The 26456-nt window shown below is 41.3% G+C and overlaps 4 protein-coding genes across 4 annotated transcripts; 2 read left to right on the forward strand and 2 right to left on the reverse strand.

Annotated features, from left to right (window-relative positions):
- Window positions 1-586: 586 nt before the first annotated feature.
- LOC310942079 (aldo-keto reductase family 1 member B7-like) lies at window positions 587-6719 on the forward strand. The gene is made up of 10 exons (XM_083907363.1): window positions 587-721; window positions 1559-1726; window positions 1988-2104; window positions 2209-2286; window positions 2366-2488; window positions 4244-4350; window positions 5550-5631; window positions 5736-5819; window positions 5909-5991; window positions 6086-6719. Exons 1-10 carry the CDS (start codon window positions 656-658, stop codon window positions 6126-6128), a joined length of 951 nt encoding a protein of 316 aa, XP_083763489.1. The 5' UTR covers window positions 587-655; the 3' UTR covers window positions 6129-6719.
- A 1203-nt stretch (window positions 6720-7922) lies between these two features.
- Window positions 7923-11460, reverse strand: LOC310941444 (aldo-keto reductase family 1 member B1-like; the record flags this gene model as incomplete). Its single annotated transcript, XM_083906621.1, has 10 exons — window positions 7923-7965; window positions 8086-8168; window positions 8244-8327; window positions 8950-9031; window positions 9125-9231; window positions 9318-9440; window positions 9529-9606; window positions 10330-10446; window positions 10689-10856; window positions 11395-11460. The coding sequence occupies 10 exons, from the start codon at window positions 11458-11460 to the stop codon at window positions 7923-7925; spliced, it is 951 nt and encodes a 316-aa protein (XP_083762747.1).
- A 1595-nt stretch (window positions 11461-13055) lies between these two features.
- Window positions 13056-16043, reverse strand: LOC310942026 (dnaJ homolog subfamily B member 9-like). The gene is made up of 3 exons (XM_083907297.1): window positions 15944-16043; window positions 15422-15668; window positions 13056-14620 (listed from the first exon to the last, which is right to left on the reverse strand). The coding sequence occupies exons 2-3, from the start codon at window positions 15636-15638 to the stop codon at window positions 14082-14084; spliced, it is 756 nt and encodes a 251-aa protein (XP_083763423.1). The 5' UTR covers window positions 15639-15668; window positions 15944-16043; the 3' UTR covers window positions 13056-14081.
- A 1299-nt stretch (window positions 16044-17342) lies between these two features.
- pnpla8 (patatin-like phospholipase domain containing 8) lies at window positions 17343-25494 on the forward strand (the record flags this gene model as incomplete). The annotated part of the gene is made up of 11 exons (XM_083906539.1): window positions 17343-17357; window positions 18762-18825; window positions 18941-19859; window positions 19982-20131; window positions 20234-20385; window positions 20559-20653; window positions 20746-20917; window positions 21025-21082; window positions 21228-21422; window positions 23654-23849; window positions 25220-25494. Exons 3-11 carry the CDS (start codon window positions 18945-18947, stop codon window positions 25492-25494), a joined length of 2208 nt encoding a protein of 735 aa, XP_083762665.1. The 5' UTR covers window positions 17343-17357; window positions 18762-18825; window positions 18941-18944.
- Between the last annotated feature and the right edge of the window lie 962 nt (window positions 25495-26456).

A 26456-nucleotide genomic window follows, 5' to 3' on the forward strand; every position in this document is an offset into this window, starting at 1 on the left:
GATTTGCAAAACTGTGTGATGCTGCGTTCCATTTGCAGTGTGAGCAGTGTCCTATTGTGTCATCATTCTTTTATGGAAAGGCCATAAATGTTCATCAATCAAATCAAAAGTGTCTAGAAGCATTTTACAAAATATTTTTGAAATATGAAATATTGCAGAAACTGTGATCACAATTATTATTAGTAGTATTTGAGTCAGTGCTGTCACTTTTATAAATTGACTGGGTTTAATCGATGTCATCCATATCAGTCATTATCACACACTTGTTTCTTTGAGATTGAATGTGTGAAGTTATGGCCAGTTATTATTAAGCCATGTATTACTAGTTGACATAATTTTGTTTTTGACATATTTGTTTTATTTTTGATTTTTTAAGAAACCTAGATAAATGATAAATAAGTTATTTGACAATGAATGTACCATAGAGACACACCATAAGTGTTGTTTTAAAAGTGTTACTTCAGCTTTTATCATTTGTTGTGATTTTGGCATTGGTATCGGCCCGAAAAAAAAACACATATCGGTCGTCCCTGTGGTGAGACATAATTAATCGATTGCCGACGGCTGCGTTCTGCTTCCACTTGTCCTGCGCTCTTACTGCCACCATTCCCTCGCTGCCCAGCTGTACCCAAGCTCTGCTCCTTCCACTGTAGAAATGACAACCACTGTGAAGCTGAACACCGGCGCTTTAATGCCCTTGGTCGGACTTGGGACGTGGAAGGTGCGTGTTGTTTTTACTCCGCTACCCCGCCTCCTATTAGTTGATAATTAATTTGTTAGCCGGGTAGCTAAGTTAGCCCGCAGCTGCAGCGTGTGACCGGATACGTCACGGATGACTCTTGGAAAGCAGCTTTTCTTTGAAATACCTGTTGATATTAAACCACAGCTTCTCGCCTGAGACCGTTAAAGTGACTCGTTACTATTTGGCTGTGCATTTTTTTGTCGCTTATTTTACCCACATACAAGCATACAGAAGCAACAGAACCTTTACTGGGTTGACCTGTTTAGGTTCAAGTTACAAATAGACCAGCTGTACTGCTAACACTGATTTCACTTCCTCTGCACTGTAAATAAAAGTGTTCTCATATTTTACCCTCTGTGCCAGCTTTTAGATGGGGACGTCATTATTATTATTATTATTATTATTATTATTATTATAATATTAAAATCACCATCTTACATTGTGTTTTGGTCACTATCTTTCACATCTTTAGTCCTTGAATAGCACATAGTCATTTCAGACTCATGTAACATAGAAGGTTTACACACAGGAAGCACTCAAATAAGACAAAACAATTTATGCAAATCATGTATTTTCCTAAAATCTGTCCCGGTCTATATCGGGTGTGCATTTAGTGAAGCAGTAAGAAGAAAAGTAGATTCCCATACTACAAAAAGCTAGGAATTCCTGCACACTGTATGTAATCTGATTCTTTTTGCCAAGGTACACAACTATAATTTGCATTGAAAAATGGATCTTGGTCATTTGACACAATGCATTGTTTATTTGATGCATATCTATGAAGTGTTTACACCTAACTAATCATTTTTGTTTTAGTCTCCTCCTGGTAAAGTGACCGAAGCAGTGAAAGCAGCCATCGCTGCAGGTTACAGGCACATTGATGGCGCATTCGCCTACCACAACGAGGCTGAGGTGGGCGAAGGTGTCCGTGCCATGATCAAGGAAGGTGTGGTAAAGAGAGAGGATCTTTTCATTGTCAGCAAGGTGAGTTACCCATACGTGCATTGATCGGCCGCAACGTTAAAACTGGTTTATCTGGTTTAACTGTGTCGAGTCTGGAATGTTCTCTCTGAAACTGTATCTGTCAGTTAAATCTTACTTTTTTGTTTAAGGTTTTGTTCCATAGCATCGTGGTTTGGCTGTTTTATAAATGTTGCCAGCCACATTTTTAATCCCAGTCATCAGTTTTAAAGTTGTGGTAATCGGTTTCAATCTACTTAGAGACTCTGTCCTTGTGTTTCATAGCTGTGGTGCACTTTCCATATGAAGTCAATGGTGAGGCAAGCCTGTGAAAACACCCTCAGTGATCTGAAACTGGACTACCTAGACCTCTATCTGGTGCACTGGCCAATGGGTCTTAAGGTAGTTCTATTATACTCTCTGTTGGCATGTTCTTGAGCACACAGTTCTTTGTTTTATTCATCCTTCATTGTGGTGTAAACCTCATTGTCATTATTCTTCTTAAGCCTGGCAACGATGACCTTCCCTTGGACAGCGAGGAAAAGGTTATCAGTGATGGCACTTACTTCTTGGAGACTTGGGAGGTGAGTGTTAATATGAGAGCAAAAATAAAAAGGGTAAAACAGTTTTGTTCATGTTTATGTTTATGGTTCATTTTCTCAGGCTATGGAAGAACTGGTGGACGCTGGTTTGGTCAAAGCTATCGGTATCTCCAACTTCAACAAGGAGCAGATCGAAGCCATTCTCAATAAGCCCGGCCTCAAACACAGGCCGGCCAACAACCAGGTACATTAAAAGCTCTTGTGCTGATATTACCGCTCAATAGCATGTTTTAGTATGCGGATATTACATGTTTAAGTCTACTCTAGTAGCAAGAAAACAGATCCATGTCAAAATCACTGCTCCTAAAATGCAAGAAGCCGTAATGGCATTATCTGTCCCCAGATGTCCAGTCTTCAGGAACAAATGTCAAGTTAATTCTTGAAAGGCCACAGCAGTTTCCCCTCGAGCTGAACCAATGAGCCGAGTTGACCTTAACGTTGTCGCTGTGTTTCAGAGTCATTGTTTACGATAAATGTCCTGTGTTTTGTTGGGTTGCATAGTAGTTTGCAGGATCATTCTCTTCCTGAACATCTGTGAAAATAATATCTACTATGCTAATTGACAAGGATAATAAGTTTAAGCTAGAAATTGCTTTTCACAATAGGAAAAAAGGATGCTTTATTGATGGTAGATTAAGTATAAATCCTGGGTTCAAGTGGAAATTAAATACTCTGTGAAAGCTTCAAGCCAACATTTTCTCAGCTGTTCACTGCATAAACAAAACCCTTGCACCCTACAGGGTTTCTGCTGGTTTATTAGATAACTTACAGTTACATAAAGTAGTCTTTGCTCGTGGGCTCCCCCTACAGTTGGCAAACAGTATTGTATGTCAGAAAGTGTGTCAGAGTAACATTTTGTTGACAAGCCAGCTATACCTGTTAATTCTGAAGCAGGACTTGAATAATAATCTGTCAAATATTAGCCTCTTGAATGAGATCAAGTGAAAAACTTAACATCACGAGGTAGGAGCTGCAAACACTTTATTTAAATTGCAAATGAGCAAAAAGCAGTTACTTGAAGTTTGAAATTGTGTCGCTTTACAAAGTCTTCAAAGAAAATCTGTAATCAAAATTTTTGTCCATGAATATTATATAGGTTTTCAATACATTTTACGTTCTAGATGTTGAGATTCATTTACCCATTTATACAATATGACGTGTTCAGTGAAACCTTATTGTGTAGCCCGTGGGAAACGGTTGGAGCCCGATTCACACTGCGGTGAATGAATTTACTGCTGTAATTCCAGTGTGTCTGTTAAAATAATGCTGTTAATAATGATTTAATAAGTTAAGTTAATAATTTATGTGGACCATAATGTGTTTTGCATGCGCGATGAATCAATTGGACGTCGCCATTCTTCAAGTCATGTGAATAAAAACCATGTCCCTATCTGAGTAGAATCTGTATTACAATGGTAACGTGCTAAGTCGACTGACTGAGAGAGGATTGGACTGGATAATATTTATCGCACTAAAAGGGGCTTGTTTACACTAGAGGTCACATACTATACAAATACTCAAGATGAAATGACTTTCATCATGATGAATGTGAGCGACGACAGCTTGTGAAGAAAACCCACAACAAATGGGGACAAATGGCCTCGGGTGTCTATTTGTTTTGGCCCTCCTGGCGTAGGCAAACCTCCGTACTGTTGGCACAAGTCTAAAGTGTCAGAAGTCAAAGAACAGTCTGATCAGGTAGAAGGGCTGAGATAGCAGGTTTGTCCTTGAACAAGACAAGAAAGACTCTGTCAAAAATGACTTTGTACAGTGTATGTTTAACCATGAGATGGTCCTGTTAGTATAACAAAGGAAAACAAGTCCATGCACGTATTAATGTATGTATGTACACATTTAAATCTAAAAATATGTGGAGTGTCTCTTCATGATCTGAGTAATGCGTTTAATGATATCAAAAGTTCTCCGTTTGACCCACTAGGTGGAGTGCCACCCGTACTTGACGCAGGAGAAGCTGATCAGCTACTGCCAATCTCAGGGCATCACGGTGACGGCGTACAGCCCCCTGGGCTCCCCTGACAGATCCTGGTCAGTAAGATTTTCTTTTCTTTACTAAAAGGTTAACGAGAAAAGCACTCGGAGAGCGTAGCCCTCCGCCCTTTGGACTTTGAAAATCTACTGTTAGCACTGATATTTTGGTAACGTATAAAAGTAAAAAAAATACACCCTGCTGGCACGTCTGGGTCAGACAGCAAGTGTTGGAACTAGGGCTGCAAAGTCAAAGTCGACTGGTCGACTAATTGGTCGACACGCTCTGGCTCAACCAAAAATGTGATTGGTCGACTAATTATTATTATTATTTTTTTTTTTTTTATGGTGAATTTCATTAGGAGGAAAGTAGCAAGTCTAATAGGGGTGTTTTAGAGCACGCATGTTTCACAGGTAACAGCCTGTCTTCAGAGAACACTCCCCTTGTTTTCCGCTATTTTGGTTTAGTCCAGCCCAGTGGTTTGTTGTCGCTCTGTGGCTCATGAGCGACAGACAGGGTCTTTTCAAATTAAAAGCCGCAGCCGCACAGGTGCTTTGCAGGTGTGGCTCTTTTCAAATTAAAATAGCCGCACTCGCAAAGCACCCCCCCCCCTCCCGATTAGTCGAAATTTTAGGGCTTTAGTCGACCAAGAGTTTCTTTTGTCGATTACAGCCCTAGTTGTAAACCAGTGATGACGTCTAAGGATGACTTTTCGAGTTATGTTGCTAACTAACAGACAGACATAAAACATAACCTCCTTTGGCGAATGATAACAATAGATGGTTAATCAACAATGAAAAAAGTTGAAATCCGTGATTTATTTTGTGTCTGCCTGTTCAGTCCGACTCTGGAGAAACCGTCTGACATTGTTGACCCTGCGATACATGAATGTACTCCTGTTTGCGAGCTCCTGAATGTATTGAAATGAAAAGTCTTTGGTCAAGCCCTGGTGTCATCTCATTGCAGCCACACCATCTCACCTCACAATTGTCTTCTTGCATTTTGACTTCTTCCTCTTCTGCTAATTGCGTTAGTACTTTAGTTGACGTGTGCTCTCTGCAAGTATAAATCCGAATGACGCAGATCAGGAGAAATGACCGGTAATAAGTGTCTAACTGTCAGTAAGTGAACTGATTTTGCCAAAACGAGGGCAAAGGTTTGTCCGTCTGTAGTATTTTTCCATTCTCCGTGTTATCCTGTAGATAACGGCGCTTGTGTTAGAGCTCTGTAAATGGTTAAAGATGCATTTTCATTGCAGGGCTTCACCTGATGACCCGCAACTCCTGGAGAATCCTGACATTAAGGCCATCGCGGAAAAGCACAAGAAGACGACAGCTCAGGTACAACTGAAATGAACTGGAACTGACCTGAAGAAAGCACTTGTTGGCGTGTACAATATACCGTCATTAAAGGCCTTAACACTCATTCTCCCTCCATCTGCCAGGTCCTGATCCGCTTCCAGGTCCAGAGGAATGTGATCGTGATCCCGAAGTCTATCACGCCTCAGCGCATTCAGGAGAATTTCCAAGTAATGAGTCAGCAGCAGATTGTTGAGATGTTTTCTGAGATTATTCCTGAGCCTGTTTAACAAAAACTGTTCTTTAAAAATCATTGCAGGTCTTTGACTTTGAGTTAACCGAGGAGGAAATGAAAACGGTACTAGGTTTCAACAGGAACTGGCGAGCTTGTCCTATGCAGTGGTGAGATTGTGTTGTATTCTTATTTTTTATGTATATAATATATAACACTTCTCAGAAGATGTTGTGTGTAACGTTATCCTCTTTCTATTTATAGGGGCACAAATCACAAGGACTATCCGTTCAATGCTGAATACTGAGATTAAATACCGATCGTCCACAGGTTTTGCAGTGACGGTTCAACCTTTTAGATGCACTTAATGAGGCCATTTGTCTTCGACACACTTCACTACAGTTTACAAACTATGCCCAGTTTATTCATTGTGGTTTTGCACTAGTGTGGTATAAGTTTACAGTCTTTGGGATTATGCTGGAAAATAAGAATGTCGTTCGTCTTTGTTGGCGTTGGTCATTGTCAGCGCTACCGTTTGTCATCGGTGAGGCATTTTTAGTGCAGTACAAGTTGCACATTATAGAAAATCTACATTAATGTTTCAGTAAAATCTATGTGAATTACACAAACTTGCAAACCCAGTTGTGTTGTGTGTTGTTGTTTTTTTTTAAATTCCCGTCTTTCATTTTAAACTTGCTTTTATTATTCATTTGAAATATTGAATCACATGGGCTGTGGTGCCGGTGCCTTTCGTTATGCATAACTGCAAACACTGCTGACAATGACAAAGGGGTTTTCCCTTGTTAATATTGACCCCCCCACCCCCCTGTTATGAAATGATTACGCTCACTCTCTGCATCAGCTGATTAATTCAATAAAATCCTGTGGGGCAAAACAAAATAAAACAAAGTTGGTGGAAGTTTTTTTTTTTTTTTTGTCCTTTCAGATTGCACTCAGTGATTCTGCTTCTGCTGTGAGCCTGGGAAGAGGAGCAGCTGGAGCAGCCTTCAATCATGTGTGTATCCTCTTACTAATTCTACTTGGTATTAGCGCTGCTTCACGTAGATCTGTGAGGTTATAAGTTTCCAACACTATTTTAAAGCCATTGTGTTTTCTTTTCAAGGCAATGGACCATTTCCTTTTGGTCGCCTTTTGGGTTTGATGCGTGTATGTGAGTGGAAATGCACCGGATACACAATGAGACAACAATTACCATGTCCTCCCACTGCTTCCCAATGTCATCAAACTACATATTTTGTTATGGTTCTGATTGAGAGACCCTTAACAAAAGAAATGACATACTCTGCATTCAAATTATATGCTGCAAAGCCCAATAATTGTGTAAGTTGATGCTTGAAAGCACATGTCAAACTCAAGGCCCGGGGGCCTTTTCATTTTATGTGACCCGTGAGGTCTATGCTGCTTTAAGGCTTGTGTTGACCATAAACTATGTTTCCCACAATGCATGGCGATTGTGTTAACTGTGAAGTGACGGCATCCCCGCTACTAGATTGCAGTGTATCATTGTACATGCATCACGTGACGAATAATGAAATTGAGATTGAAATATCCACAAATGATCCCATAAATGTGCAGGAAAAGAAAGATCAATGCAGATACATGTTTGTGCTTCAAGGAGAAAAACCGGTATGTCTTTTGTGTTACGAGGCAGTGTCGGTCGTCAAATCGAGTACAATCTACATCGGCATTTTGACACCAAAAAAGGAGCCAAGTATGTCAAAGTTAGCCTTCAAGAAAACCAACAAATTGTCAAAGAATGAGGTGTGGAGGGTTTGACTAAAAAGAGTCAATATTGTCTTTGTTTAAGGCAAAGTTTATTTATTATACAGCAAATCATATTCAACACAATCCATACAAAAGAGGCAATTTTTTTTGGACACGAAGAAGTCAAAAACGATAATAACCATGTGAGTGAATAGAAATAAACTAAAGGGTAAAGACCAGTGGCTGTGAAACGCTTAATTCCACTTTCTTTTTTTTTGTGAGTTAAGATATTCGCCTTTGAGGAGATATGTGGTTTCAAAGTGTCTTTCATTTTTTTTACTGATGCGTGTCATTTACAGCGGTTTGTTTGATGGAGTTAGTATTCCGAGTTCAGAGGGAAGTCTTTGTGTTTGGTGGCCCTGTAAAAAAAGATAAGGAAAAAGAGGTTGATATGGTTTATCTGATGATAACAATAATAAGGATGACGGATGAATCCTTTTAACTATTTCGCTCCCGTCGTCCTCCTCGCATCTCCTCACCATGGCATCGGGAATCCTCTCAAATTCTTGTTCATGCTCAGCATGGTCTTCATGTCCTCTTCGCTCAGCTCAAAGTCAAACAACTGAAAGAGGAAGTGGACGATTCAGTCGGAGTTAATACCGAAGTCTTTTTGAGAAAGACGAGATGAATAAAATACCTGGAGGTTTTCCTTGATTCGATGGGGCGTCGCTGACTTTGAAATGACGATCACGTTCCTCTCAATGTGGAATCTGATCAGGACCTGAAAGCGGGGGGGGGGGAATGTGGTTTACTGGAGTGCAGAGTTCCATGATCACATTTTCGTTGGTTCCCAAAATACCGGCACAGTGCTGCACTGTTTTAACATTATCACAGAATGAGCTGTGTAATACGTGTGTCCACCATGTGATTGTACTGACTGTCCCATTTGTTGTTTAACTCGTGAAGCAATGCATTCCAAAATGTACAAACAATTTGGATGCTTCCCTGTGGATCCCTGCAGACCTATGATCTATTTTCATTCATTAATGCTGTGTACATACACTCTTAGAAATAAGGGTTCCAAAATGGTCCTCCTACAAGGGCTCAGGTTCTACCTGGAACCATTTGCTTCTGAAAAACCCTTTCCCAAAGAAATGGGTTTTTAAGGGTTCTTTGTAACACTAAGGGTTCCAGTAAGAACCATTTTCATCCAGAGAACTCTTTAAAACCCCTTTCCCTGAATAAAGGGTTTCTTGGTGGAACCCTCCAAAAGGTATCCAGAAAAGGGTTCTCCTATGAGGACAAGCCGAAGGACCTTATATGGTTCTACTGAGCTATTTTAAGAGTGTATATAACTACTGTATAGATAACCAGATTATAAAAGCTTGACACATGCTGCCAACCTGTGCTGGAGTCTTCTTGTATTTTTCAGCAATTGCCTTGATTTTAGCGTCTTCTAGAAGATACGGGTCGTCAGATGAAGCCCTGTTTTTAACCAGAAGTGAACAGAATAAGTTTATATTAAGGGCATGTAATGTGTAAAGTGTACGATATGTGACTGTTGTTTTTCCCTCTCACCAGGGTCTGTCAGGGGAACCCAGTGGACTGTAGGCGGTCACTGTGATGCCCTTTGAGTGGCAGTAGTCGATCAACTTCTCCTGGGTCAGGTATGGATGACATTCAATCTAGGGAGGGGTTAAAAATGATAGGTTTTAGCTTTTATTTACTTCTTGCTCTATCCTGCACACCTAATACGAGATGTACTTTTCACCTGGTTGTTGACGGGCTTGTATTTGAGGCCTGGTTTGTTGAGTATGGCTTCGATCTGGTCTTTGTTGAAGTTGGAGACGCCAATGGCTTTGACCAACCCAGTATCCACCAGCTCCTCCATTGCCTTTTTTTTTTTTTTTTTTGGACACATTGATGTTGAGTTGAGTTTCAGATTGAAATTCAGTATCGCGTCTCTCGGTTTTCAAATTTACCTCCCACGTGTCCAAGAAGCTGCTGTCGTCCGCGATCACCTGGCCGTGTTCGTCCAATGGAAACAGGTCATCGCCCGGCTGTGATTTCAGAAAACAAAAGGGTTTAGCAGTTTAGAAGATGAATCTAAAAACTATGCCTAGACACTAACCAAATCTCAAAGAGACTGATGTTACCATCATGAAATAATTTGCGCAGCTAATGCATTATACATTATAACGCACAAGCGAGCAAAGAAGAATGACAGTCTTTCTAGTAAGTGGAGCTTCACGTGACGTGAGCAGAGACGTCCTTGCAGTATATGCTTGTCATCTGTTCAGTTGGGCTATTTTCCTAGCTTCAATTACTGTCTGCATTTATTCTAGAGTCACACACCGTTTAACAACACTACTTGTGTGTGCAGGACCGCGGTAAGATTCTGTACTTCGGTTTTAGAATGTATTATTTATGGCCAGGGATGGACTGGGACAGAAAATCGGCCCTGGTCACATGTCGTCCCCATTAGCTCAGCTGTTAAGGAGTTGTGCTGTGGAACAAGAGTCCTGGGGGGGGTGGGGTTGCACCCTAGCTGTGACACATTGATACATGCATTCACCATTTATTATGATATCTGACTCCAGATCTGACTCCTGCGTACCTTGGATTTGGTTAAATTTAACATTGTGTTTGACTGACCGTTGAGTTCAAGTTTGCTTTTGCAGGTACAAAAGGCCAAAGGTTCAGTGTCGGTGTTCTCTATTTTTTTTTTTTTTTTTTTTTTTCTTAAACGATCAGAACAGGACGTTACAGGACACTGTCCAAACCTTGACACCCATCGGGAAGTGCATGAGGTAGAGCTCCAGGTAGTCCAGTCTCAGGTCCCTGAGGGTCTTCTTGCATGCTTTCCTCACCAGAGACGGAAGGTGGAAGGTGCACCACAGCTGTTAAAAAAAAAAAGCAAAAGATGATCAATGCACAATGAGACATTCGTGGCATTGTAGTTCTAAAATAACCAAGTCACGCTTTAATGCGAGGGATTATAGATAGCCGCAGCGTAACGGAGAAAACAAAGTGTTCTTGGGTGACAACAACCTTAACTAAAAGCATAGGTGTTTGCAGGACTGGTCATGGTACTGTATAAATACTACTACTCTCCTATTTTTAGACCGAGCTGCAGCCGTACCTTGCTAACGATGAAGAGATCTTCCCTCTTTACGACTCCTTCGTCGATCATTGCATGGATCCCAGTCCCGAGTTCTTCTTCGTTCTGGTACACGAGAGCGCAGTCGATGTGCCTGTAACCAAATTTGATTGCCACTTTCACTGCCTCGCCGGCTTTTCCTTGAGGTGCCTGCAAAAAGTAGAGACACAAAGGCAACAGCACAAGGAGCTGGAAATGAGTAGATGTCATGTGTCATGTCTCATTTTCAGAATCAGGTTTATTGTCAATATAATGTTTCCACAATACTACGAATTTGCTCTTGTCAGTGGCATGCACATATAGACAGATACATAGAAAATTGGTAACAAAAGTAGTTCTACAATTATACAATAATGTACAGTATTACATGCTATTTGGACGATTAACAGAAGACACTTCACGTTTTGTTTTGAAAAAACCAATAACCTTTTCCCTATATTTTTAGAGGCTTAACAATCCTTTCGTGCTAAAAGTTCCATGACCACATTCTTTTTTCCCCCCTTCTGCTGTGGACCCGTTTGAATCAAAACAATGCTTTAATTGTCTTCAAGTTGTCCCATTCTTCTTGTGCAGATCACTGTGTGATGACTCAGCATAAAAAAGAAAACTACAGGCAGCAAGCGTATTCAAGATGAACTGCATCCTACCACATTTTTTGTCATAAAAGGGAAAATAGTTTTGCACTTACCCTCCATGTTCCCAGACCAACGATAGGCATCTTTGCCCCGTTGCTGAGAGTCACTGCAGGCATCATATTTGAAATATTGTGCTTCTCTCTTCAGCAGCTGTTTGTGCAAACAGAGACTCTCACTCCACTCCACTCTGCACACACCGAGGAGAGAGACGGCCTCTTTTTTAAACTGCACAGAGAGAGAGAGAGAGAGAGAGAGGAGGGGTTAATTGGGGGGAAGGAAACCTATGGTTTCATTAGTCACGTATTGAATTCCAAGAATCCAGACGTTTGGTAGATTATCGACAGAGACTGTCACGGCAGAAGGATTAGTGTGTGCACACATCTGGTTTAATTGCATTGTATGGTTTGCAAATCCATAAGGATCTTCTGGAAAATTTACCGCTTCTGTGTATTTACAACAGTTGGAAACAACCGTCGGGTTTTAAAAAAAACAAAAGAAAAATAGGGATTAATGAGGCCTTTTGTATTCCTCTTGTGACTAATCCCTGACAGATGATGTTTGGGGCAGTTAATTCCTGGTATCGGAGGGAAACGACAGAAAAATTAGTACGAGTACAGCTCATGCTCAGTGGGTGTCATTTCGAAATTGTGTTGACAAGGATGTGTCTGTTGCCATGGCACTAAGTCAACATCACCTTGTGTGTTCAGATGCTGCAATCCCGGGTTAACATCAGCACAAAGAAAAGAGGGGATAATGACTCGACACATTTTGCTGTAGAGATTCAATGAAAACACATGTTTCAGACTGTGTCGGCATGTGAGGAGAACTGTATCACGATTCCCCGTGTCCCATGGGCATTCCCAGACTCGGACATGACTGGCCATATTGTCCGCACAAGCGTCGCATTATCCGTTACTTATACGTACATGTCACCGCGTTGTCTATGCACACGATTATTCTGCCGCGTTGCTCTGCTGTCATCCGTGTAATGCGGTCACGTTTATTCTGTCGCCGAAACAAAACAAAACCAGGATTGTATTTTCCTATGTATTCTATATGCTCCTCCACTGTGTTTTTGCTCATTACAGGCGTAATCGTGTGTATTTCCTTTCACACAATTTGTTTCACAAGCCGATTCGATCCGGCCTCCCTTTGTTATGAATGCACACCCTCTGCTGGGTTGAACAAGAACAACAACTTTATTCAGTGGTGTAAAAGATCGGTTTTATGCACATCATATTGATTACTAGTAGACGGGGAAGCTTGAAGACTCCAGTAGAAGCGTGCTAAAAACTATTGATATTAAATGTATGTTGCAGTATGTCCCAGAATTAAATCTAAATGTAACTGGAAAAGCACTCGGAGAGCACAGACCTCAGAGTTCAGTGCCTACAAAATACACCCTGCAGCATCTACGGATCACGCCCAAAATTTAATCACTTGTTCCTGGTCCCATTCGGACATTTCCTGAAAATTTCATCCAAATCCGGACGTGACATTTTTGAGTTATGTTGCTAACAGACAAACAAACTCCGGCAAAAACATATACCTCCTTGGCGGAAGTTAATTATTTTATACTGAAACAGTAATATGTAAACACAATATTAATGTTACCTAAAAACAATTATTTGTTTATGATTAATCACCACATATAAAAAAAAGAATGCGTTGGATCTTTTAACATTTTATTAATTCTTCAAATATAATGCAACAAATTAACATTCAGGGTTCTCAGTGTGCATACGCACACAGACACACTCACTCACTCACACACACATACACACACATACACAAAGTGCAGACATCAGACAATGACATCAACATAGCACTGTCTATGAAGGATAGGCAACATGAAGAGCAAAGGTACTTAATATTGCACATTTACGATCAGTTTGGGAAACAACTTTTCAGACCATTCAGCATCACTGGCCCCCAGGATTTTTGTAACCATCAATACAGGCGGTTATGCAGCTGAGAAAGAGCACACAAACTATGCCCTTAGCTACCAGTATTTGTCATGAGACTGATGTTATGTTCCTGCCCCGATTGAAGGAAGGTAGATTCAGCTCTGAAGGAAAAAAACAAAACAAAACGAAAAACGAGGTAACAGTTGATAATGGCTCACTTACACACGCACTTCCTAGAATGTGAAGTTGCACTTCGATGATTACGTTTGATGCAAGTGCTTGAAATCCAAATTGTGTACAAATTAATAGTTAAGCTAATTAGTAAAAACCCATGGATGAAAAGTACACGTGTAGCAGTGCACAATGCTAACATTGGCAAAACCTGGTTTGTAGGATGAAGTGAGCAAAGAGCACAATAACAGTATGGCCAATTTGATCAATCTTATTGCCTCACAGCTTGCAAAAAAACCCCCACCTTTTTGTTTAAATTATTTTGTTAATTTTAGGCCACACCTGAGTCTGATAGATACTCTCGACTGTACCATCATATAAATGAACACAAGTAAACATGAAGAGCTTGGAAAGCTAAATAATAGAGAGGTACTGTATGTGAGTGAGACTGCTACTTGTCGCTGTGCTGTGAGTTATTGCTTGGAAGCAGCCATTCATGGAGTCAGCTTGGATATTATTTGTTCCTGGAGGAAATTACATACAGAAATTTACATTAAAAAAAGCCACACAAAACCATCCTCTGTTTCACCAAGTGATAAATTAGCAATGAATTCCAAAACCACAAGTAAAGCCCAGCAGCGTCCAAAGTTTCCCTGCTGGTCTCAGGAGCAGTCAGTGAAGGTGGTCACCATGTTCCCCCTGCGCTGAGTCACTGTCCTGCAGTGCTGCTTTCCCGTGCTCTGGAATGTACTGTCACTCCTGGAACTGTGCGTGTTAAAGGAGAACATCTTCTCCAAGTCTTCGAACATGTCGTCAAAGACTCCTCCGCCAAAGGCCCCTTGTTGAAACTGTCTTTTGTGCCTGTTCATCGCCTCCCTATGGGCCTGGAAGTGACTGTCAAACTGTCTCTTTTGATGGGCTTGATTCTGCGAGGAGTGAAAGTGGTGTTGGTGGTGTTGTTGTTGGTGTTGTTGTTGGTGTTGTTGTTGGTGGTGTTGTTGACCAAATGGGTCACTGTCTTTGAAAATGTCATCAAAATTGAAGTTGAAGGACTGGAAGTGCCGGTGGAAGTTGTAGTTGCTGCCTCCTCCAGCTCCTCCTGCTCCTCCTGGTCGTCCTCCATGGCCATCCCCAGTTGCTTGAGCATGGCCAAACTGGTTATACTCTCGCCGCCTCTTATCATCAGATAACGTCTCGTATGCTAAAAGAGATAAAGACAAACGTTGTCATTGATTGTGTCAGTTGCTGCGACACAGTTGCAACAACTTGAAAGCAATTATTATTATATAATTATTATAATAATGTTTCTATATGTTTTATTATCAAGTGCAGTTGACAAAGGAAGTTTGAATTTGTGTTTCCATTTTCCACACCTGAGATTTCCGAGTGCATTTCCTTCTCATACTCACAGGCAGAGTTGTGCTTATAAATAGAATCTTATACATCATGACGCATGCCACCTGATGACAAGTTCTAACATGAATTACTCTGAGGAATGTTTCTCAGAGAAATGGCGTTTCTCTTTAAGACCAGTACAGTATGACAGAGTGTTTACACGAGTGTTCTCCTACGACCTATTAAAAAGTATAACCTAGTAAAAAGTATGAAGACACAACTGTTAGTGAACTATAAGATCTGTTAACTTAATTATCTATTAGGTATTGATGTCTTACATAGGAAAAACTGAAGAACATTCCTCTTTAGTTATATATAAATACAACAATTTAATAATAACTAAAGAAACACAAACCAATTAATCAGTTTACCTCTCATAAAAACAGAATTGTTGATTAAAACACTGAAGTATTGGTTGGTAACACCTTTCATAACAGGAGAGTAACAGTGTGATAATACAGTAATATGGTCATAATGTTGTAATAGTAATGTTATTGTCATATTTGCTATTACAAAACTATTGCCATATTACCATTCTGTTATGACACTGTAATATATTCAGTGTCCCTCTATCCAACAGTTAAGATGGACATAATGACTGACTCACCCTCGGCTATTTCTCTGAACTTGGACTCGGCGTCTGGCCCCTTGTTTCGGTCTGGGTGGTACTTCAGGGCGAGCTTGTGGAAGGCCTTCTTGATCTGGCGCTCGGTGGCATCTTTCGGGACTCCCAGAATGTCGTAGTAGTCCCTCTTGGCCAGGATGAACTCTGAGATGAGCAGGACGTGGACTGCTAACAGCAGTGCAGACTGCGCTGTGGCCATGCTGCTGTGGGTTTTGGACACCGTTTGAGCCTGTGGAGAACAGTTATTTTTGACAGCTCCGTCAACGAGGCCTCACGCAACGATTTAAAAACGGTAATGAAATTCATAATTCGCGTACTGGCTCTACAAACAGCCATATTCCAGCGTAATGAACTAACCTTACTCGGCTAGCTACTGCGCTATCAATAGAAATTGACAACTTATTGTTTAGGTGAAGAAATAGAGACACGTAAACCACCCAGTGTTGTTTTTAATTAACCAACGACAAAAGCAATATATATATATAGCCTAGAAAGGTATCTTACCAGAGGACGAGAGATGACACACGGCCTGAGAACAGCCTTGTCAGCTGCCAACAGCTCCAGCTGATGTAAAACCGAAGCTAACAGTTGTTGACGAGCTGCATTCTTGAGCTGTAACACCACGACTCGCAATGCTATTGGTTCATTTTGGTGACGTAGTGACCCGGAGTGCAGTGATTGGTGGAAAGGGTGCGCACGTGGGAAATGGGGATGGTCCGCACGGAATAAGCAAAATGGTGCACTTACTGTATTTCCGCCTTCGCTTGTCGAATGGGGTGTGTCCGCAGAGACGTGGAGACGTACTTTCTTTATAAGGGCGTTATTACATTTAATGGCTCAATTTGGCTATTTCGATTTGTTTAGTGCACACACATAAGCGTGATAATGTTGACTAGTTGCAATTACAATTTGGTAAGTCTGAAATGTTCTACGACACTGGAAAAATTAGACATGAGACATTTCCTCTGCTTTAGCGGCAAACCGGAAGTGATAGTTTTTCAGGCAGTTCTGTTGTCAAAACAGCGGTTTTAACAACGTCATTCTTATGAGTTAAAACCACAGTTATTTATATATATATATATATATATATGTTTGTATATATATGTTTGTATATATATATATATGTATGTATTGATATATTTGTCAAATGACTTCACAGTATTGACTTATCATAATGACGTCACTTTTGCCATTCACGTGTATGGGGTTTGCAGCTATCACTAATTTCAGTTTCAGATATCTACAACGTCATTATGACTTGTCACAATTCAAGATATCCTCAATTGGAGATTTCTACATTGTCCTTTGTAGATATATTGAATTAATTTCAGATAGTTACATTGAAGTTGTAGAAATCTCAAGGCTCCCCCACAAGTGTTACCACTGAGTCACTTGCTGTATCTGGTGTCTATCTGATTATTATTGTACATGTTGTCCCCGAATAAACATGTATTGCATTATTTCAAATCAGCATCTGGTCTGTTTTGCAAGTGAATTTCATGTGGGTATTATTTTGATTTTGTTAATTTGGTCCTTGTTATAACATTAGAATCGCATTTGAAGTGTTTTCAGAATTTGTTTTGAACACCATTGCCGGTATTGCAGGAACCAATTAGTGCACTATTCCTTAAATGAAAATATTCGAAAATATTCGTTATCTCCCACATTTTTTTACACATTTTTCTACAAACTTTATTGATGACAAATATACAGAACAGCAGATTTGTACTCCGTATATAATTTATACGACTGTTGCAATAATATAAGAATACATGCGTGAGATATTATGGTTCCACAAAGGCTACATTGGTTGGGACCGACCAGCTACGTCACTTCCGGTCTTTTTCCTGTTTATCTTTTTTCGCCGACCCGCACCTCGTAGGATGAAATATTTCGGCAACGGTCTCTATTGTGAAAGGTAAGAACAGAAGATACTGTTAATGTGTGACCGTGTGAAAAAAATTGAACAGGCACAGCCATTCATCAACTCATTCATTCATTAACGGGACTGGAAACGGTTAGTTTGTGGCACGTAAACGTTTAGCTGTACGCTGAGCAAGCTAGCTGGCCAACATCATGCTCAAAGTTCACTCGGATACGCATATTATCAACACACTGAACATAATCCTGATCACGTGTGATTCAGGCTGGAAACGAGTAAAGGATGTAATGTTGGATTATTTGTAAAGTCCCAAAAGAAGGTGAACGCCCAGCGGTCCATCACAGCTGGCACGCCATTTTCTTGTCTTGTTCAGCCATTGTATTTCTAAATTCCTTTATAAGTCACCGCATGTTCACAAAGTAAAGAAACACACAGAAGCCTCTTCGTCATTGTCTAGTGTCAGTGTGTTAAAGGCTGCAGTGCGCGTTGGGGCAAAGTCTTGCTCTCAATAACGTCCACCAACCACTTCTCTGTGAACACGGTCGTCCTGGGCGAGTGGACGAGCCGGTTTGACTCCACCACGAAGTGGACCTGCACGGGCAGATTTGGGGGTTTCACCGTAGACATGTGCACAACAAAGTACACACTGGCCGTCCCCTGAATGGGCCTGTGTGGGGTTGGGGTGCTGAAGCGAGCCCGGTAGTGGTGGAAGGTGTGGTACTCCTCCTCTGTTGTGTGGAGAAAGTCCAGACTGTAAAGCCAGCAGGGCTGCAGCTCCCATGTTTGGATGTACTCTCCAATCTGCTGCTTTCCAACTTCAACCGTGAAGTCTTTGATCGAAACCCAGTTCACACCATTCTCTTTGTCAGGAGGGTTAATATGATCCTCCTTCTCCTTGTTGATCGTGTGGCGATGTCTCTCTAACAGAGTCTTTACCAGATGATCTGTCTCTGCTGTATAGCTCGCCGTATATATAGGTCCGCGCTTTTCCATAATGTGACACTTGCAATTTATTTATAATCTACGTTTTTCTGTCACCGTCTATTTTTGTTGTCGTCGTTTCTACGGTAACATGGCAGTTGAGTGGAGCCCTCTGGTGGTCCCCTTTGCATTATACCTAATAGACAACGCTGATCTCGATCTGATTCACTGAATATGCTATCATTAAAGAAAAAAGAAAATCATACAGATCTGTGAACATTAAATATAATGTAAATGTTTAACTTTATGTAAATGTCCACCACCATCAGGTGAGGACACGAACAAGGGCTTCAAATGTCTGCCAATCAGTTGAAATTATGTTTTCAAATGGCTTGTGATAGCCAGGTGATAAGTGTGTCAACACAATCCTTCACTTATTCTAATCCTCTGAGTTGTTGTGATTGTTTACTTTTCAGGAGCATTAATCTAAATGTCTAAATCTTTCATTTACTTTGTCAGTTACAGTGTGTTGCTCACAAACAGACAGACGAGCTCGTCCAAAAACACTTTAACATTGGCGAAGGTAATGACACTCAAGAAAACGGTCAGGGAACCTGCCAGAAAGTTACATCATTTTACATATTTAATCATCATCCAGTTGCCTGGTTAATTTCCTTGCTTCTTTTACCAGTGAACAGGTGCATGTCTCGGATCAGGACCACGCTTGACAGTGTCACCAAGGCAGTCGGCAGCACGGACCTTATCTCCAAGTTCTCCCGCCTCAAACCTGGTGGTATCGCAGTTGGCAGTACCCATGCGGAAAAAGTTCTGGTCAAATCAGAGACCTCAGACATCACAGCTGCTCCCTCATCGCCTGAAACAGCCATGAAAGAGGAGGAGGAAGGCGAGAAGGGCACAGCAGAGAAAGAGTCGGAGAAGCAAGGCAACCAAGTCGGAGAAAAATCTTTTGTTGCCACCACGAAGTCCACATCCAGTTTAGCTTCAGCTGCAAATGTCTCTGCCTTGGGCTCATCCTCCACTGTGGCAAAGCAAACAAAGCAGCTTTTCCACCCGACAGCTCTTTCGACCGACATGGACGAGACCTACACATCTCTGGCTCAGCACATCAACAACTACTTTGGCACAAACGCACATGGAGAAGATGAGCCTGTTTCTCACGGTGCCACTGAGAGAACAGGGGAACACATGCTTATTTTATCTCCAGTGGCAGAGGCTAAGCGCAGTGAAGCGCCAACTACCTCCACTGTCCCGCCACCTCCCTCTCCATCAGAAACACAAAATCTTTCAGGTGGGACATCCTCCTCTGACACCTCCACAACAGAAAATGCACCGCAAGCTAACCCTGCGCCTACTACCTCCTCTAAAAAAGGCTTTACACACTATCTGTCCTACCCTCGACCCAGTGTTCAGGCTTTTGTCGGCAGCTACATTGCACCACTGGTCCCCAAATTTAGAAGCACTGCAGCTGAGAAAGACAAGGTTTCACCGGTCAGTGTGGAACAGCCCACTGGTGACAAAGTCGGAGAGAAGAAGACGGATTCTGAAGAGGAGAAAGCAGATGAAGCGAAGCAACAGCTGTTGACGCAAAGGCAGAAGGTAAAATATTTGAAATGACAAACGCATGAGTGTGGTAAACATGCCTTTTTCTCCTTCTTTGTTGGTTTTATAGCGCAATGCAACGATGCACTCGTGTTCATTTTGTATATTTTGTAATGCAGATAATAGCCAGGGTGAGTGTAGACAACAAGACCAGAGCTCTGGTGAAAAGGCTGCATCGGGTCACGGATGTCAAAGTCCTCACGACTCGTGTGGAGGAGCTCAGCTATCACCTCCTCGAGTTCCCAGAGACCCGGGGTGTAGCTATTAAGGTGAGTTTGATTTAATTTTTCCTCTTAAACACACCGTGAACGCTCCATTTACCAATGCCTGATTCATTTCACATTGTTCACATTATTTGTGTCGTACCGTAGGAGAGTGTGTTGCCGTGCCTGCTGCGTTTACGCCAGGTCAGAGACGTTCCTCTCCAGGCTGCGGTGAGAGAATCGTTGGCCCTGGTGGGCTACAGCGAACCAGTGAAAGGCAGAGGAATCCGCGTCCTGGCCATAGATGGTGGAGGAACAAGGTACAGATTGTGTGATCTTGAAAAACAGATCTCCAGTGCTTAATATCAACGATACAACAAGCTACTTTTATGATTGTTATTTTTGCCACAGAAAAGAGAAACAAGCTAAGATTTTGTGCAAGGGGATAATTAATTACTGTGGACAATCTTTGTGTTTATTATTTTTCTTATAGGGGACTGCTGGCCCTGCAAACTCTCCACAAACTACAGGAACTGACTGGAAAACGAATCCACCAGCTGTTTGACTACATCTGTGGAGTCAGCACAGGTTCACTGTCACCTCATCAGCTTCCTTTTTGATCTCAAGTGTGGTTTAATACACACTGTCCTTTGAAAACATCTCTTGTTCTGTCGCTTTAGGGGCCATCTTGGCCTTCATGTTGGGGATTTATCAAATTCCCCTCAATGAGTGCGAGGAGATGTACAGGAAGTTGGGCTCGGATGTGTTCAAACAGAACGTGATCGTTGGAACCGTTAAGATGGGCTGGAGCCATGCTTTCTATGACAGCGAAATCTGGGAAAACATCCTCAAGTTAGTTTTTTTTAAATATATATATATAATTATGTCTCTTCCCTTATGCTCACCATTTTTCATAGAGACGGAAATATGAATAGTCTAATTTGTGTGTTTCTCTCCAGGGAACGAATGGGTGAAGGATGTATGATCGAGAGTTCCAGGGACCCGGACTGCCCTAAAGTTAGTCACAACCCTGTGCATTTACACGGTTTTCACATATATACCAGCTTTGTGCATTGAGTCATTCTTCACTATATTTTTCAATCCAATAACATTTGTAGTTTTACTACAGGATGACTTTTCAACCCCCCTTTTTGTCCACCAGGTGTCAGCAGTGAGCACGATTGTAAACAGGGGTCTCCCGCTGAAGGCATATGTGTTCAGGAACTACAGACTCATGCCTGGAGTGAGATCCCACTACCTTGGAGACTGCAAACACAAAATGTGGCAGGCCATCAGAGCCTCGTCCGCTGCTCCAGGCTACTTCCAGGAATTTGTCATGGGAAAAGACCTTCATCAGGTATGCTGTGCAGCACAGAGCACACTGTCTGGCTGAGTTCAGAGGAGTCCATTTTAGTTCAGTTAGTTGAATTTCAATATCAAGGCTGTAAAAAAAAAAACAAGTCGGTGATAATAAAGATAATAAATTAAATAAAGATAAAAGGCAGATCAGCAACAATAATGGTCTGCAATTGCCATGGTGATCCGAGGAGAAATGTCACTATATTAGTGTGATAGAGTCTTGTGGGTGTCAGACATTTGTAGGACAGAGATAAAGAATGAGATGAAGGCTGGAGTTCTTGGACGTGATCTGGGCTCCTTAACGTCAGAGACATTGTCCTTGTCTGACTGAAACCTTCCGTGCTAAAGTTTTTGATTTCCCATGAAATCGAATATTCAAGCGGGCTAATAATATTTGACTTTTAGCGATATAATGAGTTTCACATGACTGATGACATGTTACTTCTTCTAGAGTCATAGAGAGATGATAAAATATTAGATACAACCATCTCATAGTAGATGGGTCAGTGAATTATGTATGTATATAAGTATTAATGCACTTCACTGTAATGTTCACACCTCTTGGGTTTGGCCTTTGGGAAGCGATTAAAATGTGTTATTTCATGACGTTCGATTATTAGGCCAGATATCTTTAGATGGTCCTAATTTGGAGCAATTATGTTTTGGGCTCCATTTCAATAACCTACTTTCACAAAAATGACCCGTATCCCAGCTTCTGACACCGATTACTCTTCCTTGCCATATTTTACATAAATAATCCTGGTCAACAACAAAACTAAACTTACACAGTCACACTTTGCAAAGTTACTGACCCAAGATTTTGATTCTCCCACTCCGAGCTTTAGAATATCTATTTTCTGTGACCTCAGTACTCACTCAAAGTAGTGATTGTTTCCATTTGCTTGTATTTAATGGTGCACATAATACCGCCACTGCTGTATCTGTTACTGTGATGAGTTGTTTCCTGTGTTTTCGGGGATGACAGGCAGCAGAGAAGGAAATATGAAGCGTGAATGAGTTGTATATGTCTGTGGTTGTGTTGCTCTCCAAATTCCTCTTGGAGATGAGTTTGCGCTGCCGTTGCCTCCCACTTGTCTCACTTTTACTCTAGTTTTCCGAACTAGGGGCGGTATTTCTCAGGAGAAATTTTGGCAGAAAAAAAAATACCTTTCTCCACACATGGAGACGCAAACATACAGAAGTGACAACATATAATCAAAGTCTCCCTTCTTCTTAATTCCAATCACTTGGTAGTAAACTTTACATACTGTTATTTTCCTATCTATTAGCTTTTTTATTTGTGCTCATTCAGTTAGATGAGACCAAGGTCGGTGAGGAGAGGTTGAATGTCGGAGCAGAGCAGCAGCTGTGCAATTAACCTGCTGTCTGGGGAGTGGAAACCTTCTCACACCTGAGGGTAAACGGCGTCATAATCAGACGGAGAGTGATGCTTTTCTAGGTCTATTGTTAGATAATGATTCCAGAGTAATTGATGGGGAACAGCAGCCAAATGTAATATTTGTATAATGTGTATACTGTCACATTCAGCTGAAGAAACTGATTTCTAAAGCCCGCTCTCAATGAAGAAGTGGAAATGACCACTACCCTCACTCAGCTCTGCAGTGTTTATTTCTGTCCCACAGTCTCCATCTCCATTAATCCAAAAGCACATCAGTGGTTCGGATACGTTCCAGCACTGAAGTAGAGGGAGAGACGTGGAGTGTTTCGCTCTCAAATCAGTCCTGGCATCTGCTGCGTTCAGCCCGATTGTCCCTCTTTCTCTCTCTTTGTCAACATCATTTAGGTTAGCGACCGATCGTGAATCTGGTAGCACACTATTTAGTGAAGGCGACATCACATGCCAAGTGAAAAAGCAAGTAAATAATTGACAATGAGCTCCTAAGTCTGGATTAGAATCCTGAAATGCAGCACACTGCATCAATACATGCTCTCTTCTTTATTTAGGTAAAGTCTTTGGCTAATTTACACAGATAGTTATTTATTTCACTGCTGATAGACGCGGTTTCTACTTGTTTACTTGTGAATAAACATCTCTGGCACAGAAGCATCTCCTCCTCTGTCCTCAAGCTTTGTAGCACTGAGACAGTGTGTTCTCGTCACCTCATGTGTCCCCTACAGGCTGCCACAACACGTCATTGAGTTTAGCAAAGTTTGCTTTCGTGTGCTTATGTGACTTAAGGTTTTTTTTTTTCCCTTCATCGTCTTTAGGACGGAGGACTTCTGATTAACAACCCCACAGCGTTGGCCATACACGAGTGCAAGTGTCTGTGGCCAAACACACCTCTGCAGTGCGTGGTGTCTCTGGGCACCGGACGCTACGAGACGACGGGCAAGAACAACACGACGTACACGAGCCTGAAGGCCAAGCTCACCAATGTCATCAGCAGTGCCACAGATACTGAGGGTAGGACTTTTATTTGATTATTTTAACCATAAAAGGGCCAGAAAATGATCCTGAAAGTAAGTGGTTTTGCCCATTTATTCACAATCTTTCAATATCTGGCAGTTATTTACAATTTACCGAATGCAAACTCATTGGCTGCCAATGACATCCATAGACAAATACAATTGTTCACCGATGAAAGAAGAAAGTTTACTCTTTCTTTTGCTAGTTTCGGTGTTTACATAGTCATTGAACAAACTGTTTTGTTGGTCTTGCGTTGATAATGGCTGGCAGGCAATGAGTTAAAATGGCATATTGACAATAAAAAATGAAGAAAAACAAAACAAAAACACCGTAGTTGGACACGAACACCAGACTGATTGTAATAACCACACATTGGCTTTGACTTGCAACTTCTCAGCGTTCAGAAACCTTTGGAATTTTTTCCCTGAGAGCACAGACCGTTGCGTAATTACGTTAACTTAAAATGCACTGGTGCAAAGTTGTCGTCTGCGATACGCTCGCTAGGAGTTGAGCCAAAGCACTTTACAGAAAGGAATGATTAGATAGGCAATATCAGACAAAACAAGACACAAAATAGGACAAAGTACAAGTAACAAACAACAACAAATTCAAAATGACAGCATCAGGATTGAAAGTGAGATAGCGCTTCAGAGGAAATGAATGCATGAATGATGGTTTCACAGTCTTTATTATTGGGATCTAGTTCTTATTTTTAAGTTAACCTAGTTCCCTGGTGTCCTAATGAACATGTCTGTGACAAGGATGAAGCACCACAGCAGTTCAATCACCCTGCCAAAACAGCGCTGTTCTGAACGCTCTGTTTAGTAGTATGTCTTTAGGTCCACCTTAAAGATCCACCTTAAAAAAAAAGTCAAATGAATCTAAAGGGACAGGAAATGACATTTGCCACAGAGGCTACTGGGAGCTAACGACAGTTAGCATTTGGAAAAGTGATCATTTGCAGGCTCTAGCAGGCATATTGCCGTCATATATAACATGTATCCACTGGACAGATAAATCCTCTGAGGCTGGAAGTTTGTGTAGAACTCTGTGCTGCACTGTGGAGCCAAGAAATCGCGAAATTCGCAGACTTCCGGTTTTCGGATGCCGTTACCTTCGCTAGAACTCGCATGTTTTCCTCCAGAGTCCCATTAAAAGATTAAAAAGTTGATTTTGCATAATATGTTCCCTTAAACTGAGAGAAATCATTCTTCACAATACTAGAAATCCGTAAAAATATGTGGTTTATTAACTAAATTGACAACTCATGTTATCATAGTGCGGTGCAACACACTTCTTCTCAGAAGACATTGCAGTTAATGTCAGACGGACAGCGAAAGTGACTCCATCCTTCCCCTGTGTTTCAGAGGTGCACACGATGCTCGACGCCCTCCTGCCCCCCGACTCCTACTTCCGCTTCAACCCCTACATGAGCGAGGACATCCCGCTGAACGAGAGTCGCCTCGACAAGCTGAACTTCCTCAAGGGCGAGGGCACGCGCTATCTGGAGCGCAACGAGGCCAAGTTGAAAAAAGCGGCGAGCATGCTGGGCCAGGAGAAGAGCACCATTCAGAGACTGGCCGAGTGGGCTCAGCTCAAAAGCGACATGTATGAGGGTCTGCCCTTTGGCTCCAAGCTGTAGCTGCTGATAGCCCCGACCCAACAGAATGACCTCAGAGGAGTTTTTAAAGGTAAGTAGACCAGGAGTGTGACAGCTCCCAATGTTGAAATGGGATCATTTACATTTTTTTTAAGCATCTCGGGTGGAATTCTGACATGAAATACCAAGTTTACATGGTTTCATCATGACGATTCATAACCAGTCAGTGCTACACATTACAAATGAAATGTAATTAACCTGCTGTGATGCTGGTGCATGAAAGTGCTTGTACTTGACATTTTTGTAACGGCATGGGACTGATGGTCTTTTCCATTTTCTGTAAAATAATTACATTAAATTGTTATTAATACATGATTCTAACACTGTACTGAGGAAAAGCCCTCATGCACTTTGTAAAATGGAACCCTTAACCTTGCAAATGTAAATAATATTTAAAGAAATAGTTGAATCCTTGACTCTTTTAGTGTTGTTGTGATGATTGCGAACATGATTTAAGAAAAGACACTGTTTGCACATTGAAAATCTGTGATTGGTGATATTGTCATTGTACTAAACTTTCTCTTAGCTCTGCACCGTGATGAACTTTTACCCCATTAGTTAAGCCTGGATTTTTTAAGCGAGGTTTTTTAAATTTAACACACATTTTAACACGTCACCTCTCCCCCATTTGTGTGGAATGCAAAATCTAAAAAAGTGTCATGAAATAATAAGACAATAAATTATTTCTTTGTTTTCCTCTACATGATTTTGTTTTAAATTCCTCCTTTATATATATATATATTTTTTTTTTTTTGTTATGAGTGGGATAGTAATACATATATGACATTTAATTTTACATTCTGCTGAGTTAATACTCATGCATGTCACAAACGGCTGAGGTGCCACAAAGGAATGCGACATCTTCAATCATGAATTGCTTTCACCCCCACCCCCCACACACTTTTCTGCTGAATTGTTTTGATCCTATTGAGGATGAACTAAAC

Source organism: Microchirus variegatus (genome assembly GCF_963457635.1).
Source record: "Microchirus variegatus genome assembly, chromosome: 20".
Lineage (NCBI taxonomy): Eukaryota > Metazoa > Chordata > Actinopteri > Pleuronectiformes > Soleidae > Microchirus > Microchirus variegatus.

Excerpts from the sequence above, each read along its gene's own strand:
- LOC310942079 (XM_083907363.1), top strand. The coding sequence starts at position 656 with ATGACAACCACTGTGAAGCTGAACACCGGCGCTTTAATGCCCTTGGTC. Across the intron at positions 722-1,558 it reads TCGGACTTGGGACGTGGAAG|TCTCCTCCTGGTAAAGTGAC; the intron begins GTGCGTGTTGTT and ends TTTTTGTTTTAG. Across the intron at positions 2,105-2,208 it reads ACTGGCCAATGGGTCTTAAG|CCTGGCAACGATGACCTTCC; the intron begins GTAGTTCTATTA and ends ATTCTTCTTAAG.
- LOC310942026 (XM_083907297.1), bottom strand. The coding sequence starts at position 15,638 with ATGGCCACAGCGCAGTCTGCACTGCTGTTAGCAGTCCACGTCCTGCTC. Across the intron at positions 14,621-15,421 it reads GTTCAGAGAAATAGCCGAGG|CATACGAGACGTTATCTGAT; the intron begins GTGAGTCAGTCA and ends TATCTCTTTTAG.